The 22,801-nt window shown below is 32.5% G+C and overlaps 1 protein-coding gene across 1 annotated transcript in view; it reads left to right on the top strand.

The window, feature by feature from the left end:
• The window catches only part of LOC145269208 (cholecystokinin receptor type A-like), a 580,153-nt gene extending 564,787 nt beyond the window's left edge, over positions 1 to 15,366 (top strand). The window contains exon 4 of the mRNA XM_080124828.1: positions 13,831 to 15,366. Coding sequence (XP_079980954.1) covers positions 13,832 to 15,025 — 1,194 coding nt within the window. The 5' untranslated portion in view covers position 13,831 and the 3' untranslated portion in view covers positions 15,026 to 15,366. The remainder of the gene's footprint in view (positions 1 to 13,830) is intronic.
• The last annotated feature ends 7,435 nt before the right edge of the window (positions 15,367 to 22,801 follow it).

The following is a 22,801-nucleotide window of genomic DNA, read 5'->3' as shown; positions in this document are numbered from 1 at the left end:
TATAATTATACACGTATATATAATGAGTGTGCCTCCTTGAAAGAGTTTGCCATCTATTTAATCAATTGATGCGTGGCTGTGAGGAAGTAGGTTGCTTTTGTACCTAGCTTTAGTCCTACATGAGCGTTCAAATATATGCCATAAAATCTTTCCTTTCTATAACGATGTTTTTGTTGTTTTTTTTACACAGACATCACCACATTATCAAGGCCAAGAGGGCATTCGAGGATAAGGGTTAAAGTCTGTACAGCAGCCAATTGGACAATATAGTAATCAATTCGGTAAATTAGTTATAAACTTATATGGAACGGCTCATCAAGAACTTGTTTACGTTAGACTTGAAGACAACCATATTGTAGTCAGGCGGAAAGCAGGAAAACGGAAAACAATTCCACAGGCGTGCAGTTCTAAAAAAGAAGCTTTATTCATGGAATCTACGTTTAGGTTTAGGCACAGATAAAGAGTGGGGGACATTATTGATAGTGTTTTCAGCTAGACGAGTGTTTCTTGTGAAAGTTTGGCGAGGGGGGGGCATAGACGGAAGCTCAGTCGAACACTTTCCATGAAAATAACGATACATCAGAGACAAACTCGCAGCATCTCTTCTGTGAGATAGAGGTTGCAGGGAAGAGAAAAGGACATCTCCTACAAAGCTACGAAGTCTATTTTGATTTCTATCAAGGCAGGACAAGTCCTTTCTAGCAGCTCCTGCCCAGATGTTGCAACAGTATTCCATCCCTGAGCGTACCTGGCTCTTATATAGATAAAGAACTGCATCAAAAGTAAGATATCTACTGGATCGATAGAAAGATACTACCATTTTTCCAGCAGCCTTGGCAAGAGATTTGATGCACGTGTTCCATTTAAGATCAGGAGTAACGGCCAAGCCCAGAAGCTTGTCAAAACATCAGGTCTCCTGAAGACGAGAGCCATTCATTTCAATTGAGGCCAGATGTGGATCAGAGTGTTGATGATGTAAAGAGAGAAGCTTGGTTTTAGATGCAGTAAAAGTAACCAGCCACTCCTTACCCCATTGTACCACGTGCTCAAGGTCAGAGGAGAGAGAACCGGAGAGAACCTGGTCGTTTACTGTCTTCTGCTACCATAAATGGTAGTGTCATCAGCATAAATGTCTACGAATGATGTAAGGATGTGATTTGGAAGATCATTAATGTAGATCAGGAAGAGAGTTGGGCCCTGGTTGGACCCCTAAGGGACTCCAGCATTAATACTGCGAGCTTCTGATGTTTGCCCGTCAACTACTACTCTTATAAACCTATCAGAAAAAATGATTTAATAATAAAGAAGACTTTTCCAACTATACCATAGCTAGAGATCTTGTGAAGTAAACCTTTATGAAATACCCTATCGAAGGTCTTAGATATGTCAAGAGCAATTGCCCTAGAAAGGTTGTCCCCGTCAAGCCATTTGCTAATCCTATGAGATATAACTGTAAGCACATCTGCTGTAGATCTAGCAGAACAGAAACCATAGTGAGTTTCACTAAGAAGGTTATTTTTGTTTAGATGGTTGATTACTTCTGTATTTAACACAGATTCCAGCAACTTACTCCTGACGCATAGGAGACATTTTGGCCTATACTGCGTGGGAGAAGAGCGATCAACTGAATTCTTAAATACAGGGCATACTGATGAGATTTTCCAGGGTGTTGGGAAGCTATTCTCCTTAAGACAACGTTTAAACAGTTTTGTAAGTATGGGCGCTAGTTCTGGTTGAATTTTTTTGAGTACTATAATTGGCATACCGTTAGGGCCGGTTGCTTTACTGGAATCAAGGTTTTTGATTAGCTTGGCAACATCACGTACAGATATATGTATATCACATAGCATGTTTTCTGATACAGGAGGACATATTGGGGGTTGGTCGTAAAGGGTAGGATTAGCTGCAAAGTTCTTGTCTGATTCTAACGAGATTACCTCAGGTCCATTGATGATAGTTGGGATAGAGCACACGCTTCTGTGTAGGATTCTGTTTGCTATTTGCCAAAACTGGTGGCAACCTTGCTGCTGCTCAGCTACTTTGCACTTGACGGACTGAGCATACAACTCTCTTGCGTTCTTTATTACGTTATTACAATGGTGGCTGGCAGTCTTGAAAGTGGCTTTAGTTTCCATACATCTATTACGTTGGAAGCAGTGGAAAAAGTGATTTATGTGCGCAATGGCAGCAGCACATTCTGGAGAGAACCATAGCTGGCTATAAGGTTTTTGCTGGAACCTTTTCGAGGGTATGAAACGATCTATACCTACAATTAACCATTCCGTCAGGTCTGATACTATAGAGGACACATCCTTTTTAAACATGGAACGCAGAGGTAGATCTGATATAAATGTACGGAAGCTATCCCAGTCAGCCTTCGTGTATCGATATACTGTACGATGGAGAGGTAGGTCTGGGGACTTAGTACATTTCATTTTTATCTTAACTGATACAACACAGTGGTCTGAAGATGCAAGAGGAGACAGAACAGAAACTGAACATAGTTCAGGGCAAGTTGTGAGAAAAAGGTCTAGTAGACTCGCATACTGGCCGTCATTGTCGGGCACACGGGTGGGTTCGTGAACAATCTGAGTGAGACCATAAGCAATGGGGAAATCATAACAGAACCTCCCCTCATCCTCGGTCTCGTTTGAGTGGGTCAACCATTCCACGTTGTGAACATTGAAGTCTCCACATACGTGAATGTTAGCTGAAGGATAAGCAGATAGGAATTGGTCAATTTTCTCAGATATGCTTTTAAATATAGTAATTCCGCTGTTGTGGGTGCGATAGAGAGTAAATATAAATGCAGTAGTCTGAGCTAATGCAACCCGGAAGCGCATATAAGGTAAGATAGGATCTTCTCTGTAGATGTCCCTACTACATGGAAAGCCATCTTTAATATAGGCACATATTCCATGCCCATGGCGATCTTGGGGTCGGATTTAGAAGTTATGTTAGAGTATCCTTTAATTGCGAACTTTTCTTGGGAAATAGCTTGTCCAACGCCAGTTTCACTTAAAAATATAAGGTCGGGTTTAGTGTTCTGTAATTGGCTTTCAACCTCTGGAAGATTAGAACGTAGACCCCTGATGTTGGAGAAGGAGACATGGTAGTGGGGGTCTACGTTGGAAGTTGGAGAATCGGGTTTAATCGTGTATTTTTTCTTGAAAATTTTCATAATGGAATTTTGGAATTTGTGGACTAGGTCGTCAGATTTGCTTAGAGCAGGACAGAGAGGGAAACTAAGAGGGAAAAAGAAACGAAGATTTTTTTGTAGAACATGATAAGGTAAAGCCGTAACAATTACCCACTAGTATGGCATCGAGAGGCCCCACCAGAAGCTACTGCATGGTTCAGAATCCATTCACCAAATGGCAATACGGCAGCCCCAGTACTTTGCACTTTCTGATAGGACAGCCGCCTTAGTGGTTAATCCAAGGTTCGGGTCCCTGACTATTAGACGGATAACGCCAGCCCATATAAAACGTTTAACTCCAGCACCCTTACTTGTGACATGCCTACAAGGATAGACATAGAAACAGAAATCTTCCACCATCTCTGTCAACTGTTCGCGCAAAATACTGCCAACCCAGAAAACAGCTTTTCTGCTCCCTTTTACAGAAAAATCACTCATTAAAAAATGAGGACCGAGGGACAAATAAAGAGAAGCGAGAGTAACGAGAGCTGCCGATAACGCATCAATAATGCGTTTTCTACTCTCCATTTAAAATAATTATTAAGTATTATACTTAATAAAAGTCCAACGGACGTGTTTAAGGGAAAGTATGGTGATAGATTCCCCTCTCACGAACTAAAAATGAATACAATTACCTAATCTATTTTTGCTATCAACTTGGTAGATAAATAAACATTTATGGGCGAGATAAACGGTAGCATTTAATAAAACAGAAATACATAAATTAAATACTGAAATGAAATATAGTTATTAATATTTGAATCTAAAGATAAAAGTAGGATTAATATAGAAGTCACTTATCTCGGAGAAACACGTCCGTCTCCAAAATGTAAACTGTAAAAAAGAATTTTAGTTTTAATAACATCAGCGTTCAAAATATTTTTTCTTTTAAATCAACCTTTAAAAGAAAAGAATGATCTTATGCTGGACTTTTGCTAGTTACGTTTTAAGAAACTTGCGATATAAAAGAACAGCGGAGGGGAGGGGGTTCTTCCGAAAGGCAGCTGGTGACGTTATAAGTAATTGCGAGATAAAATGAAAGCAGGATTGAGGGGTGGGGACTGAAAGGATAATATAATCGTTGTGTCTATGTTCGAACTCAAATAGTTTAAATCCTCGCATGGCATATCAAGCCACTTTGCTGATTTGCAGATTAGACCAGAACTATGAAAACGTATTATTGCAGGTTGAAATACCAAGCCATCCAGCGTTTCTCGGTGGTACAATATGTTTAAGATAGTATACTTATTGCAGATTCCGTATTTATTATTATAGAGCAAATCATGTACCGAATATTTAGTAATTGTTTCAATGTTAATAAAAATAACTTGAATGCTTTCAGCAAGAATCGAAATCAAAACGATTAGCACTTTTACTGAGGCCTTACTCTTTGAGTTATCGACACATAGATGAGAAATCGTTAAATATTAAGCGACTTTAAAATATCAATGTATATTTGTGCGTGGGCAGAAGTAATTAGTTTATTGAACATACTCCCACTCAATTGTAATGTTTTTGCTTATTCCTTCGCGGCTATTTTTACTGGCTTAAAAGAAATCGATTTTTTCCACGGATCCAAATATCTTATAGCTCAAGTTTTAATATAACGTTGCCCGGGAACCAACACGTTGTAGTCTCAATAGCAAAGAAGACAAAAAATATGAAAAAACTTCAACTCATATTTGTCGATGCAATAACGATATTTATTTTATCATTCTCTCGCCTCCTGTGACTTCTCTTTACGACTGTGACGTTTCTCACATGCTGGTCTTCTCGAACATGTTCTCTCTCCTTTTTATAGTCGTTTTTCTTACAGTAATCTTTTTTTGCATTTCGTATTACGTGAATACATGCGTCAACACTGTCATATCGAGTTTGTTGACAAAATTAGAAGAGGACATTGACAGAGACTGTTTCGACACACAGGAGGACAACATAACTCCTTTTCTCCGTATCCATATATATATATATATATATATATATATATATATATATATATATATATATTTAGTAAAACTGGTAATTAGTAAAAACCTGAATAGAGAGCTCAATACTATTAAAGAGCAAATATGTGTTTTATTTTTTATTACCTTTTTATCTGTTTGATTACATATGTTGCGGATGTTGGACAACGTTTACGATCCAACAGCCTCGTCAGACCTGACAGAAAACCTGTAAGGTTTTACGAGGCTGTTGGATCATAAATATGGTCCAACATCCGAAACATATGTAACCAAACAGGTAAAACTGTAATAAAAAATAAAACATATATAGTCATCCACACACAGTACTGTTTCGCACCTCATCACTGCGGCTAGACAGGCAACTACCTCAAGCCAGGATCGAAACCCGACCGCCCAAATGAAGGTCAAGTCTTCTCACCACTGTGCTATACGGCTGCTGGTGGAACTTGTGCTGGAACTTTTTCATCCTAAATGCTTAATTCAATTATTAACTATGTAGGCAAAAGGCATACATGAAACTCATCCTTAAAAAACATTTTAAAAATGAATAATTAATTAATGAAAATTCGCTTTTTAACGGGATACGAAAATTAGTTTACTATTATGAAGTTTCTCGCATACCGCTGATTAAGTATATTAAAAAGTTAGTTTCAAGAATTTTTAAATACAACATGAATGGTTTAAGTATACATTGTTAGTGTGAGAAATAACCCAAGTTCATATATATATATATATATATATATATATATATATATATATATATATATATATAAATAAAATAAAATTACAATTAAATTTATCAAAATGATCCAAGATGGTAAAACTAAAGTAATAAACCTAAGGAATTCTTCAACATTGTACAAAACTCTGTCAAATGCCCACAAAGATATAGTTCTATTTTCAATAAAAACTTAATCAGGATTTCTTATTCAGCAATGCCTAATTTAGCACTAAGAATTTCTTCTAATAACAAAAAAATAAATCAGCCCAAACAATCTCTTTCCCAATTAAACTCAAAACTAACTGTAATTGTAATAACAAACATCTTTGCTCACTCAATAATGATTGCATCCATAAATATGTTATATATTCATATACAATTACTGAGCTCCCATGCAAGTCTCCCATAACAGACACTAATATTTTGTCTTCAAGTTATCCTTCTTCCTATCCTCCATCTCATATAGTTACTAATCCAATATACCACTCGAGCAGCCCCTCCATCTACAATCATACAGCTACACAATAATAATAATAATAATAATAATAATAATAATAATAATAATAATAATAATAATAATAATTATCCCCTCCTAAATAATGCTCATACAATCATTGCCCCACCCTTTGTTGAACACTATGAACAAAATTCAAACTATTTTACTAATACAAATCAGCAAATTAATATTAATATCAGACCTATAGCTTGTAAGAAAGTACATACATATATCGGCGCTACTTCAACATTAATTAAAAAAGAATATCAAACCATATTTCTTCTTTTAACAACCATAATTCTGATAATAACCAAGGAACTTCTATAACCACTTTAATTAAAAAACCTAACTCTAATAATACACCTTCCTCAATCAAATGGACTATCATAAAAAGTTAAGTCTTATACTGCAGGCTCTAAGTCATGTCGCCTCTGCACAACCGAAGCTATAACTACAATTACTTCCCTATAATAAATTCTAAAAACGAACTGATCTCTTTCTCTAAGCATAAGTTCAAGCTTAATTATGGTAATTTTGAAATTACATAGTTATTACTTTAACCTGTCAGAGAGATATATAATTTTTCTTTAACATTATCGTTTTTTCTACATTTCTTAATACTTTATAACTTAATAATCCTATATTTTAACTCTTTATTTCTTCTTTGCTTGGTCGGTTTTTTATCTGCAATTTCCGTTTTAGTCTTTAAATATTCCTATCTATCTAACATATCAATCTATCCCCACATTCGTATCCTGTATGTATATTTACTTATATTTTACTATATCCATTTACTTATATACCTACTTGCTTTATCCGGAATTTGCAGATACTGGCCATTCTCTCCCCTTAAAAAATAGTTTTTATTTGATATTTTATATTTTATGTTTTATTTTATTTTTTTTTTCATTTTTGTATTTTTTATTTTGTATTTATTTATTATTTATTATTTATTTTTTATTCCATTTAGTATCTTTTAATAACTCCTGCTGACATTTTCTTAAGTAATTACCTGTACATTTCAGTTGACCTATTTTTTTGCCCTATAATTTTTGCACCTTTAACATATATTTTGTCTGGGTCATTTGGACATTTGCTTTTCTATTTTATATTTAATTCTATCACCATTTAATCTTTCTCTCTCTCTTCGTCTTCTTTACTGATTTTCTTTAATAACATTTTGTTCTTGACAGCAGTGTAGAATGCATATCTTATTGTTCTTTTATAAATATTATTTTTCCCCCATTTTCATTGCACATATTTGTGAATTATTCCACGGATTTCGGCCTTTTGGATTATTTGGGACCATCTTCCAATTACGCGATTTCCTTGGATTTTACTTGTGCGAATGGAAAATTTAATTAACTTTCTTGGACTTATATTTTTGGATTTTACCGTCACTTGATGCTTTTCCTTTCACCTGGCTGTCCATTCACGTGAAATCACATTTTTCTTCACCATGTTCCCTCTGCTTCACTTTTTGTTATCAAGTAAGATCTTTGACTTACTTGCAGTTTCATTAAATACTTTTGTATGCAAAATCCAATCCAGCATTTTGGTAATTCCTTCCCTCTGATGAAAAGGAAGGTATTTCTTCGAAATTCCGCGGATTAAGGACTGACCATTTCTTAAATGTTTTCTCTTCAGTATAATATGTTTTAAACTCTTTTTTAAATTGTTTTTAACATGTTTTATTAACTATTATATATATATATATATATATATATATATATATATATATATATATATATAATTACATTCATCATTTACTGCAAGAAGTTTAGAACACAAAACTTTGTGGTTTGAAACAACTCATCACCGGCTATAAATACGTTGGAATGTAGAGTATTAATTCAATATATATATATATATATATATATATATATATATATATATATATATATATGTATATATATATATATATATATATATTGAATTAATATTATATTAATATTATATATATATATATATATATATATATATATATTCACTCTTATATCATTCTCTCTTGCTGTATCATTCCTTCTGTTTACTTCTCTTTCGCTCTCTCTCTCTCTCTCTCTCTCTCTCTCTGTTTGGTTGTGTATAATTCCGTTGAGATAAGGCCACTAAAATTAAGCAAATCTTAAATATATCAATTTACAAGGAAATATCAAATCGGAAATGGTAACGTTTTCATCTTTTTGTAACTGGCCTTCGGATGGCAACTGACAAAACGGTGAGAATATCCTATGTTAATCAGCACCGAAAATAAATATCGGCATAAGTGAATATATTTATTAAAAATACACAGTCAGGCGCTTACATTGATATGTAACAAGATTGTGTTGTTTGATTAATGAAGGGGTACAAATATTGTGTAAATATAGAAGAAAGGATACACCAAATAATCTCAGTTCTACGAACGGTAACTACACATGCTTTTAGCTTCTGTTATAACAAGAACAATAAAACTGTATTCGCAACAAATAGCTCATTTAACAGCATGTAACGAAATATCATATATTTGAATCTAATTTCCCAAATACTTTTAACATCTTTTATGTTCATAATCGTAGTATTTGTTTGCATGATCTATGCTACACAACATCGATATATTTTTTACCTTATTTTAAATGTCGCTGAAAATAATGAAAACTGTTATTTGTACTGACTATCTCTCTCTCTCTCTCTCTCTCTCTATATATATATATATATATATATATATATATATATATATATATATATATATATATGCACATTTTTCTCAGTGTGCCTGTCAAACTTTTCATAAACTCCCAATATTTGTTAATATAAAAATACATCATAGATAGCTTATAAATCACACAAGAATGGCACATAAAGTTTTGTAAATCAAAAATAAGTCCTATTATAATATATTATTACTACTACTACTACTTCTAGTAGTAGTAGTAGTAATAGTAATAATTCTACTGATATTAGATCAATAAACATTCACATGCTCCAAAACCTGTAAAAATTACTATCAACATTGGACACTGTTCGTGACATAAAATTTATAGACACATACTACTGTTATTACCAGTTCGCATTATATTTATTATTTAGATTGACATTCTCATTGGACACACAGTTTCGACACAAGGTGAACTTCGAAATTCTTCGGATAAATCTTTTTAAATATGTATGGCAAATTCAAGGACCTACAAGATATATAAAAATGAACGCTACACAAGAACAGCTTTTATAGCTCCCTTAGCCACAAAACAGTAAAAGTGACAAGTCCTATACTCTTTTTACGAGTCAGACTGATAGAAAGAGGAAAATCAATCCCACCGATGAAATATAGGTTCCCGAGTTTGATATATAGATTAACATTTCCGATGGAATTACAGCTAAAAAGGTTATATAGCATTGTGAAACAAATAACACATTTTGGAATAATGCAAATGATACAAACTGTTACTTCGGTTTGTTTTCTTTTTCTTTTCATTTTTTACATATTAATCGAACTTCCCGCTCTGTTAACGTCCCCAGCGAATGTTTTTCGATGCCATTTACGTATTTTATAATAAATATAAGAAATAGCCAGTAAACAAGCATGGCAATATTTTGGCACACATCAGCGTCTGAAAATATTACGAAGTAACAGTTTGTATTTTAAAAGATCGGATCACTGCACTCGGCTTTATTATTCGACCTATATCATTAAGACCAGCCTTACTTTCTAGTGAATTAAGAAGTTTTTTTTTGTTTTTTTTACATAGGCATCACCACATTATCAAGGCCCAGAGGCCACTCAAGGATAAGGGTTAAAGAGTGTACAGTAGAAATTGGTCAATATAGTAATCATTAGTAATGAAAATTTGGTAAATTTAATAACTTATATGGAACGGCTCATCAAGAACTTATTTACTTTAGACTTGAAGACAACCATATTGTAGTCAGCCGGAAAGCAGGAAAACGGAAGACAATTCCACAGGCGTGCAGTTCTAAGCAAGAAGCTTTGTTCATGGAATCTACGTTTAGGTTTAGGCACAGATAAAGAGTGGGGGAAATTATTGATAGTGTTTACAGCTAGACGAGTGTTTCTTGTGAAAGTTTGGCGAGTGGGGACCATAGATTGAAGCTCAGTTGAACACTTTCCATGAAAATAACGATACATCAGAGACAAACTCGCAACATCTCTTCTGTGAGATAGAGGTTGCAAGGAGGAGAAAAGGACATCTCCTACGAGGCTACGAAGTCTATTTTGAACCCTATCAAGGCAGGACAAGTCCTTTCTAGCAGCTCCTGCCCAGATGTGGCAACAGTATTCCATCCTTGGACGTACCTGGCTCTTATATAGGTAGAGAATAGCATCAGCAGTGAGATATCTACCGGATCGATAGAAAGATCCCACCATTTTTCCAGCGGCCTTGGCAACAGATTTGATATACGTGTTCCATTTAAGATCAGGAGTAATGGTCAAGCCCAGAAGCTTGTCAAAACTTGAGGCCTCCTGAAGACGAGAGCCATTCATTTCAATTGATGACAAATGCGGATTAGAATGTTGATGATGTAAAGAGAGAAGCTTGGTTTTAGATGCATTAAAAGTAACCAGCCACTTCTTTCCCCATTGTACTACGTGCTCAAGATCAGAGGAGAGAGAATTGGAGAGCACTTGGTCGTTTACTGTCTTAGATGTGGTACCATAAATGGTAGTGTCGTCAGCATAAATGTCTACAAATGATGTAAGGATATGATTTGGAAGATCATTAATGTAGATCAGGAAAAGAGTTGGGCCCAGGATGGATCACTGAGGGACACCGGCATTAATACTGTGAGCTTCTGATTTTTGCCCCTCAACTACTACTCTTATGAACCTATCAGAAAGAAATGATTTAATAATTGAGAAGACTTTTCCAGCTATACCATAGCTAGCGATCTTATGAAGTAAACCTTTATGCCATACCCTATCAAAGGCTTTAGATATGTCAAGAGCAATTGCCCTAGAAAGATTGCCACCGTCGAGAGATTTGCTAATTCTATGCGATATAACTGTAAGGACATCTGCTGTAGATCTAGCAGAACGGAAACCATATTGAGTGTCACTAAGAAGGTTATTTTTGTTGAGATGTTTGATTACTTCTGTATTTAACACAGATTCTAGCAACTTACTCATGACGCACAGGAGACTTATTGGCCTGTACTGAGAGGGGGATGAGCGATCACCTGAATTCTTAAATACAGGGCATACTGATGAGATTTTCCAGGGAGATGGGAAACTATTCTCCTTAAGACAACGTTTAAACAGTTTTGTAAGTATGGGCGCTAATTCAGGTTGAAGTTTTTTGAGTACTATAATTGGAATACCATCAGGGCCAGTTGCTTTACTCGAATCAAGGTTTTTGATTAGCTTCGCAACATCACGTACAGATATACGTATATCACATAGCGTGTTTTCTGATACAGGAGGAAATATTGGGGGTTGGCGGTCTTGGTCGCAAAGGGTAGAATTAGCTGCAAAGTTCTTGACAAAGAGTTTGGCTTTGTCTGATGCTGACGAGATTACCTCAGGTCCATTGATAATAGTTGGGATGGAGCACACGCTTCTGTTCAGGAGTTTGCACATATAAGTAGGCTTTCGACTTCTTCGCAAATATAAATCAAAATAAATATACTCATCAAATTCTACACAATTTTCATCACGATCGATTACTACGCTACTGTATCCGTGACCACGATGTACATATTAACCTTTATCCTAGCGTAAACTTCGGGCATTGATAAGTAGTGTCTTACTTGTAAAATTTTTCTTTTTAATCATTAGCAAATGAGATATGCGAACTAAACTAAATATTCCCAGATGAAAATGTTTTTTCTCTAATTTGGCTGTCTGAAGATACTGGCTATCTGACGTGAAAAGCCTCAAATATGAATGGTATAAGAAAATGAAATACGCATCAAGTGCGCTTACAAGCCAAATGACAACGTAATATTAGAAAAATAAAAATTAAATATGCATCACGTGCATTTCTTTTCCCAACTTTACGACATGGAGAGAAAGAAGAAAACAAAAAAGAAAAAACAACATACTGAAGATAGCCCTGAAATATATTTATGTCATAAATTTCAAACAAGTAAAATATTTGTTTATTTTTCTAATATTACGTTGCGATTTGGCTTTCAAGCGCACTTGATGCGTATTTTATTTTATTCAAATTAAATAAACATTTGTATATAGAATTCTACACATTTGACATTAATGATCTTGTTTTTTTTTCTTTCCATTTACAAGAGTCAATCTTGTTTTCCAAACTCAAAAAGACTAAAACAATAACTTTTGAGTCAACATTATAAAAGCGGAATACAGTTGATATGCCGTAACTCCAAACAATAAAACAAAATACTCTCGATAAATATATGAAGATATATTTTTTTTCAAAATTACAGGAGTCGGCATTAATAAACTCAAATACTACAAAACAAAACAACCAACATAAACTATATTAATAAATATTTAAAGATTAAAAAAATTGATACATGAAAAATATTTCCTAAATTAGTGAACTCGGTGTTATGTTACCTAAAAATGTTTTATCTGCCGTGAAACAAAACAACAAAACAACACACTATGGACATATATGTGGATATCTAAAGAACGTGAAGCATAAATATCTTTTCCTCAATTACTGAAAAATAAAAAAGTTGATACATCATAAAATAAAACAATATACATATTCAGCCATTTAATTTCACAAAACGGGTTTTATGTTATGAAATGGGTGGTAAAAGGTAATTGAAAACGGTGATGACTAGGTAGACATACATTCTGGAGCACAAACGATCACTTGTTGTAATGTTACTACTCAGATCTTTGCAACTTTTGAAAATTTGATTTTTTGAGTTAAAAAGGTAGAAGAGCTTACCTTTGGCACGACCCTCGCATATCAGCTGATATATTTTGAAACTGATCTTATTTTTTTAACTATAATGGCTTGAATAGTCGAGAATACTAATTAAGTCTTTCTTGTTTATTTGTTTGCTTATCATCGTGTATGCATAGTGATGCCACCTATGCTGAATGATATAGTTGAAGGGAAAATGAAAAGCAAATAAATGAGAGGAAGCGAATTACTTAGATAATTAATGTGGTACAAAAGACAGTAGTGATCAGAGAGGTAAGGCTACAAAATAAAGACGGCTAAAATACATAAATAATGTACAAAGGGGAGGAAGAAAAAGTCGATATGGCCTGCACTTCCTTCTCATAAAAGTAATGTATGTTTCTTACTCTCTTTCTTTTGAATTCACATGAACATTGTCATGGTGTAACTATGAAGAAGCATATTTTACGTTCAGTGCAGAAACAATAGTTTTCTCTAACAGAAAAGGTTTTAAAATACAGTTATTTTGTGCATGGTTACAACGCAACGAAAATTCTTTTTTATTTGCATGTGTATTATCACTGTATATCGTTTTCATTTTCTGTTTCTTTTTTTTTCAGAATGGAAAATGCGGTTACCGTTCTCCCGGAACTCGAAAGTCTGGTGCCGCGATCAAACGTGACAAGTACTTCGACAATTCCATCTGGTGAATACCAATGGGTCATCTACGCACTCGTCATTCAACTTTCAACATTCTCTGTGCTAGGCAGCGTTGGCAACGCCATCGTCGTCTACATCTATTCCAACAAGAAAGAGAAAGCAACGTCGAACACGTTCATCATAACTCTCGCCATTGTCGACTTGCTCACCTGCGTCGTGATTATCCCATTCACGATAGTCGTGGAATACATTGATTTTAAAATCGTCTACGACGCTCTCTGCAAGACGTACTTCTTTCTCATCACGTTTAACGTCCCGTTTTCGATGTTCATCATGGTAGCCATTGCGTTCGATCGGTATTTCTGCATCTGCCACCCTTTTCTTGGAATTATGACTGTGAAGCGGGCAAAAATTCTTATTTGTTTACTCGGGTGTACGGCTACGAGTCTAGGTCTGTTTACCAGTCTCATGCATGGGATGTACGAATTCAACAGTGCCTTTAACCCGACACCTGTTAATGATGGATTTAACGAAACATCTACCACGGATTACTCGACTCATCATATTGTCTCGACGACAAAAGCTAAGTATAGCTATACCGGAAGCTGCGGTCCTAATGTGATTATCATTAGTCGATCAGTACGAATGGCCTATCAAAAGTTCTACTCGTTTCTTTTCCTCGTCTCATTCATTATTATCGCCGTTCTGTACGCTCTCATCGTTAGATTCGTTGTTTTGAAGCGCTCCTGGCGACAGAAGGCCAAGTACACAAACCCTCCACCGACTGGAACAACCGAAGACACAGCCATTGACGATGGGGCCAACAATGAGGCAAGTGCTGCTATTAAAACTACCAAGAAAGATGCGGTGAAAAATGGCAAAGATGGCGTGTCGAAGCGGACTCAACGCAAACATGATAAATCCAAAGAGAAAAACCAGTCATCGAACCTGAAAATAGCAGGAATGCTTTTTGTCGTCACGCTTGTGTTTGTAATAGCTTTCCTGCCGGGCTGGTTGATTGCTCATCAGGTACTTCCGGCCAACCGACTCATTTTCTACATGTACTTCCTGTACAATGTGGCGAATCCAGCAATCTACGCTTTTATGAACCCCATCTTCAGAAAAGACATGAAAAGAATATTTAATTGCACATGAAAAAAAATCACCGCAATTATGAAAAGAGGTGGAATGTTTTACTATTATATGAAAGAAACACACATAGGAAGTCCAAATACAAAATTCATTTGAGTGACATAAATAATTGTTTCAAGTAGAAAAAATGCGCAAAATTGCCATTTTCAAAGATACATACGCATATTAATAATAATTTTTCAAGACAATATATGTACCAAATGCGTTTCCATATGTATAACATTCAAAGTACGATTTTAAAAAAAGAATCTGATAATGACAATTAATGTGAAACTTGGTTGTGTATAAAATATACTAAATCTTACATATACGCAAACACAGAAATAAAAATAAACATATATTTATATATGTAATAGAAGGGTATTTGTGACAACATACATTACAAATCGCTCTGGTATTTTATTTACAATGTGCATAGTTCATTGATATTTCGAGGTAAGTACGTTCCACATAAAATAGACAGAATAACTAAAAAAATAGGTGTATGAAATTTTTATGATTTACCAGTGCACGATTCTATGTAAATGTTTATAGGCCGGTCAGTTATTTAATTTATTCTGATAAAAGAAGTAAGTGTAATCTTGAAAATTAGATGCTACTTTGAAATATCAATGAAATATACACGTAAAGAATATTTGTAACTTTCCCCGTCTCACTGCCCCATTACCTAAGATTACCTACATTTTAAATTATTTACAGACACAGACATACACACACATATATATGTATATATATATGTTTATATATATATATGTTTATATATATATATATATATATATCGCAGACATCCATACCTTATGAATGTATGTAGACAACTATATATTATATATATATATATATGTATGCGTCATAAGCAACATTTCCGTACATATTTTTGTTCCATGATTAGGATTTTAGTATACAAGCGAGGAACTTAGACAATTCTACGCACATATTACCAATAAAATCCTATTTTTAAAATAAACAATAAAATGACAGTCTATTACTTGTAAAATGGTAGACTAGAAGCATATACAGCTATAGAATGGTAATATTGAGTTATTTAAATTAATTTTATATAATGTGCTGATGTATTTGAATAATATTCCAATTAATAATATATATATATAAATATATATATTTATATATATATATATATATATATATATATATATATATATATATATACAAACACAGAAAATAATTACTTACTAATAACAGATAGTCCCATACGATTTTGCAGTCATCCGAGGCGTGAAAATATGGGCGTATATTTTTACTAAAAATTAATTTCTTATTTTGCTTATGATAAATGGGGGACAAACAAACATTTAATCAACCTATTGGCAATATATGCTGATTCTATTGGTGAGGTGATGACCAATTATATGTATAGAAATTGAAATATAGTAAATTACGAACACTAAGTCCCCTTCAAAATATGAAATGAGTAGAGTGCATATAAATATAATAATATGTATGCGTGTGTGTATGGATAAATGTAGTATAACATACAATCGAAATAGATCAACACAAAAACGTTTATATGGAATCTCCATGCTCTCTTTGGAATTAAACATAAAATGTTTGATACACCTTACTTGAGCAAGTGAATTTCCACACAATTAAACCGTTCTCATCTGTGAAAGTACTGACAAAGTATACGCAATATATCATTTTATATCATATTATATATATATATATATATATATATATATACATATATATATGTACATATATAAAAATATACATGCATATATATATACATATACACACATATATATAGATATATACATACATATATACGTATACATACTTATATATACATATATATATACATAGGCATATATATATATGCATACATATGTATACATACATATGCATACATATGTATGCATATCCATACATATATATATATACATATATATATACATATACATACACACGCATATACATATACATGCATGCATATATATATACATATACATGCATATATACGTATATATACATTTATTATATATATATGTGTCTATGTCTGTGTGTGTTTGTGGAAAACTTTCACAAACATAAAAAGACGAATATTTTTATCTATTCGTTAAATGTTTTGGTTTGGTTATTGTTATACTGTTTCACACATAAACGGGTTACAGACCAAATATAAACTTGATCGCTCTATAAATAATTTTCCACGAGTCTATTTTATTTAAGAAACTATTCCTGAAAATATTCGGATCAGACAAGTTAGGATAACACATCCGTTTTGAATGTGACCTAATAATTAGACGATTGTGTATAAAGTAAAATGTTCTCCCTTTGCTGATAACTCATTAACGCAAACATCACCTTTTTGAATATATTATAAAAATGTATATAAATATTTTTGAACGCAAAAGCAGTATGTATACATTTTATAGAGAGTTAGTTGCCCTTGAGTGGAAAAAATGTTTGTAAGTAATCCTATTGTACAAAACAAAAATGAAGCCTCATTTTTTCGATATATGCGTTTATGACACTAGTACTATTTAGCTGACCGGAAGAATTTTATTTTCATTTTCGGAAGGATTTAGTAAGGAAAAGAGAAGTCAAATTTAATGTTTTTTGTAATTGTGAATTTCGAACAATTTTTCATTTTTTATTAATTACATATAAATATAAAAAGTTTCTGTGAGTGGTGGTTTCTCTTGTATAACTCCGTTGTATTCGCTCTCATTTGGAATTGCGATAACTTGTGTTTTAAACAGTATTATAATCTTAATTCTATTCTCTTTTCTTAAAATACAAAACTAATATCTTCCAGTGAGCTAAAGTGCACTGCTGGCGTATTTCTAGGAGTATGTAAAATCCAAATCATATTTTATTACGTTTGTTCCAATAAATATACTATAAAAATATATCGAATATATATATATATATATGCATGTTTATATATATATATGTATACATACACATATACATATCTATGTATATACATATATATATATATATCGTTTTACACACATACACACAGATATATATATATATTTTAAAATATAATTTTTGTGAAAAGTTACATTATAAAATTGTTTCTGAAACAATATCCATATTTGTAGATATATATTACTCAATCTTGCATTTCCTTATTCACTATTAACAAGCGGTGAACGCTGATGTTAAAATATTGTAAATAATAAGAGCTTTCACCGATATGTTTATTATTTATTTCTATTATCCTAAAATTATAAAATCGCACATACGCACACGAATGCGTGTATAAATACGAGAGTTTCATGCATTATTTTAAAGAATGTACATTACTTACCACGTTTATGCGATGAAAGAATATATGCCACTCTCTTTGTCATTTGCTTGGTCAAAATAAGGCTATAAACAAGAAGAAAACCTTTTAAATAATCTAATCACTGTATTTATTCAAATTGCCCTGATACGATCTATCGTATGTTGAAACATCCATATCATTTAACAGAACATTTTTAATGAAATATATTCTTTCTATACGTTCTTTCATCTTACAACTTGTCAAATGATTTATCATATTAGGTAGGTGCAAAAACAATGCCCTTTTTTGATAGGAAGTTGAAGGTAAAAAAACGACATTGTTTTTGCACCAACCTAATATTAATGAGAAACAGCTTCACAAAACACGAAAAGAGCATTTGGGAATAAGCTGTATGAGATTATAAATTGGGTGTCAAATTATTGCATGAAATAAGTGAAAACACCGAGTGATAAATTAATAAAAGTATTAGATTACATAAGGGGGCTGCCTGGAAAAAATATTTTGTTTACATTTGGCTTGAAGACAGCTGTTTTCCAGTCATAATTAATAAAAGGTTTAAAAACAATTATTACAAAACTTTTAAGCCGGTTTTTGATAGTGAAATTTAAAATACGTTCAGAAAATAACAAACAGTAGTACAAATTGTTCTGTAGAATGGTGATTTAGTATTTCAATAAAAGGAAATAAAAACAGGCCGTTTAAGTGAGAATATTAGGGATACTTCGTACTTCTTCGAATACGGTTGGTTTCATTTTTAATATTAGTCTTCGAGCTGTAGTTATTGGCACAACTTCTTATCAATCTTTATGTACCTATGTGTAATTCTAGTGATATTATTAGGTTCTATTAGAACGCATGAGGAGATCACGTAACTGTTGGGAACATGCTTAATAGATCGAACTTGCCATAGTCAGTTGGTCAATACATCCGATTATAGCCATGTCCCAGATTATTGTAATGGCAGAATAAAACTTTAAAAGTTTTATTACTCGTTTATATTTGGACTTAATAGAATTATATATTCTCTTTATATGTTGCTACTTATGTATGGCAGCGATACCGTATAAGAGTTATGTTGTAATCACATGAATTCTGTGAATAATGAACCATTAAAATATTTTGATGTTAGAAGCTTTGTCCGTTGGGGTACAAAAGGAAAACGTGTAATCGATGCACAAAATATAGACATGGTACGTATTATAATCGTAGAATTTTAACGATATCAACAGACGAGTTTGTATTTCACTTTATCTGTGTTTTAGAGTTTTTCAGGAATTCATATACTATAATAAACTAAAAAGCTTTACGTAAATATTTGAAAATTAAGTGATCGTGATATAATTTGTATTAAAATAATAAAAACACAATAATGCGTGTTGAATATGTATCACGAGATTTATCGATTCATTGGTAGAATTGTTGTCAGATAATAAAAGCAAATAAAATGCAGCAGAAATAAAGAAGAAAAATCCAAAATGCACCCGGAAAGTAAACTTAAAGTCAGTTAGACGCCAAAAGAACGGATTCGCTAAGTTCGATGAGAAATGTTTTACAAATATTTATTCCGGGACGCCATATCATAAAAAACATGTAAAATATAATGAAGCAGAGAAATTATATTATTTTTAAAAATGATTTTGCAATTGATCGAAAGCATCTTCCTTAAAATATAATAGCTAATGTTTTTAGTCAACAAAGACATCAGGTAAATAAATTAATCTTAATTACTTTCCTATACTAATATATACTAATATATACTAGCGCATTACGCGACGAAAGTTAACAAATATATTTCTCCACAATTGCTGTTAGCTGTAAGATTTACGTAATTATCAAAACATACATATCTGGATATTACAAAAAACACTGATATATTAATGTGTATATATTATTAGTGACTAACAATTAATAAGGAATTGTGCGAAATACTTGATGAAATACTTTATTGTTTTAAGTGTTGGTTTGAATATAAAGCTTAAATGTTTAATGCCCTAAAATGCAACACAATTGATTAAGTAAAATACTTTTCTAGCTGACATCTCATGGCTGTTTTAGGTTTTTAATAACATTGTTTGAGTCAATACTTTGAAATAATTGCCTAACAAAAATCGTTATTTAGTAATGTATAATAATATTCTTTTAGTTTCTTTTAAGAAAGGAATATTTATTCGATATTTTCGACTACGATGTTCTTTTGAAATTTTTATAACATTTCAAAAATCATGTTTTTGTAAAGTAAATAAAATATTACTAGACGATTCAAGGCCTGAAATTAATATGTAATCTAAAATTTGTTTATGCCTTTGTTAGATAATAAGACAAAATAAAAATGAATAATGCCTGGAAATGAAAAATAAAGATGTTTTATTTGTTTATGACGAAAAGTAAGCGCCTTTATTAAAAACATATACTTTGTATGAAGTCAGAATGGAACATGAATCTCTTAATACATGTAACGATAATGTTATTAAAAAAGTTAATATATTCTAATTCATAGAGATAAATTTTATTACAACGCGTCATAATATCGGTCAGTCTAAATTGAAGAGATAAGATATATGTTTTTCATAGAGTTATAGATCGAAAATCCCTATTTATATAAATAAATAAATAAAGAGGCCGTATAATTTATTATTATAAACAATTGTTTGTAGAATATAATATCATTATTTATAAATTGCTTAATCTTACATAAGCAATAAGAATATTTTGTTGATAATCACTTCATCAAAGTGCACATCATGTATATAATCATTATCGCTGTGTATCATAATTATATTTAACAAGTATTTAACAACTATTATTGCATTGGACCATACAGCTCGAATTGTAAAAAAAATAAACAACATACGAGGCTAAACAGGTATATCGTTGATGATACCCTAGAGAAACGAGAAATGGAGAGGCATATGTTTATTGATATTAGCTGTCTCTAGTCAGTATTGCTCTTTAGTCGTTCGATTCAAGCAAAACGGTAGTTAAGATAGTTAAATTTAATATAGAACTGTTAGAATCGACATTATTTCTATACCGCTAGTGATTTTAACAGTCCATATATATATATATATATATATATATATATATATATATAATGGATGAATCTTTCAAATATGATCCGAATACTGCAAGTGAATAGAAGAAAACATTAATAATAAACCCCTGTTTATAAGTATCTTACTCAAAAATACAGCATTTATGCACAAGTAACACGAATTAGACCAAATATAGAAGATCCGGCCAAGTTTACTCTAAGAAATATAGGCATTCTCTAATAGACCAGAAAACGTCTCAGGCTAACCTAGTTATCCTATTTCTTACAAAGCCGCCATCCGTCCATGCATGGAGTATTGTTGGTATATCTGGCCTGATTAATTAGCCAGTATTCCTTCCATTATACAAGGTCCAAAAAGAAGTTTCTATTAAAGAGGTCCTTTGCAGTTTTCAAAGACTGTCATTAATCAATTTCATAATATCGTACATATGTGGTTGTTTTAGGAGTTGTGTAAGGCAATGTACTCTGAGAAACTTCTTGCTCTTGTCCCCTCGAGGTAAATACACCCGACAAACCCTAAAATTTTCTAAATCCAAGCTCTTTAAATATTAGATCCCAAGATGCCAGAAGTGTGTTTTTTAGTTTAATAGCTTCTTTTCTTCCAGCCGCTAAGATTCATATGTGACAACAAAGTTACAGTAGCTTTGTAAATCGCAATCGAAATATTTCTTGTTTACGTCGAATTAAATTACGAAAAAAACATGCATTTGTATGTAACGTTCACTGAACAAAGAAATGAACATATTTCGTTAAGCCCGAGTGCATTCCCAGGTGGATAATTTTATTAGATCTTAAAATATATCTTACTTTTAATGAAATATAATTTATAGGTATACAAATGTCTTGGTAACAGAACGAATGTCATTCCGAATAACTAAATTTCCTCCCAAATTAAATGAGCTACAGTCATCGAAGCATCTTTGGAATATTAAATATATTTTAATTTAATGTAATGCGTATGAAAGTATAACATTTTTAGTCAATAAAAATCGTCTGCGATTTCTATATTATCATCTATGAATATGAACTTGCATCAGCCTATAAATCTTTTATTGGAAGATAATCTCATAAATCAGAAAAATATATTTTCAATTTTAACCATATTTAAATTATAGGTTTTAAACACTAATTTCAAGGTGTGACAAGGCGTGAATCTACCTAATATAATGAGTTTGCAATAACGAAAGATTGTTATCGCAAAGGCAGGAGATGACTATCGATCATAGTCTCCAAAACGCCAAGCTTAAATAGTAAACAATCATCGAAAGGATGGTTCCCCAAGCCAACAGTTCTCGTAAAGAAGTTACTGAAATAGAAACTGCATTACACAGAGGTGTCAAAACAACGAAATGATGGAGGGCACTACACCAACAGGTCAAATAAGACGGACCAAAAGACGCAGGCTATTCTGAAAGAACACATACGATCATAGTATTTATTAAAAAGACTGAGACAAGCAACACTGTGTCAG

This window comes from Euprymna scolopes, chromosome 4 (genome assembly GCF_053919585.1).
Source record: "Euprymna scolopes isolate OS-2025 chromosome 4, ASM5391958v1, whole genome shotgun sequence".
Taxonomy (NCBI): domain Eukaryota; kingdom Metazoa; phylum Mollusca; class Cephalopoda; order Sepiida; family Sepiolidae; genus Euprymna; species Euprymna scolopes.
The sequence above is the reverse complement of the archived record's forward strand: the minus strand, read 5'-3'. Positions and strand labels throughout refer to the sequence as shown.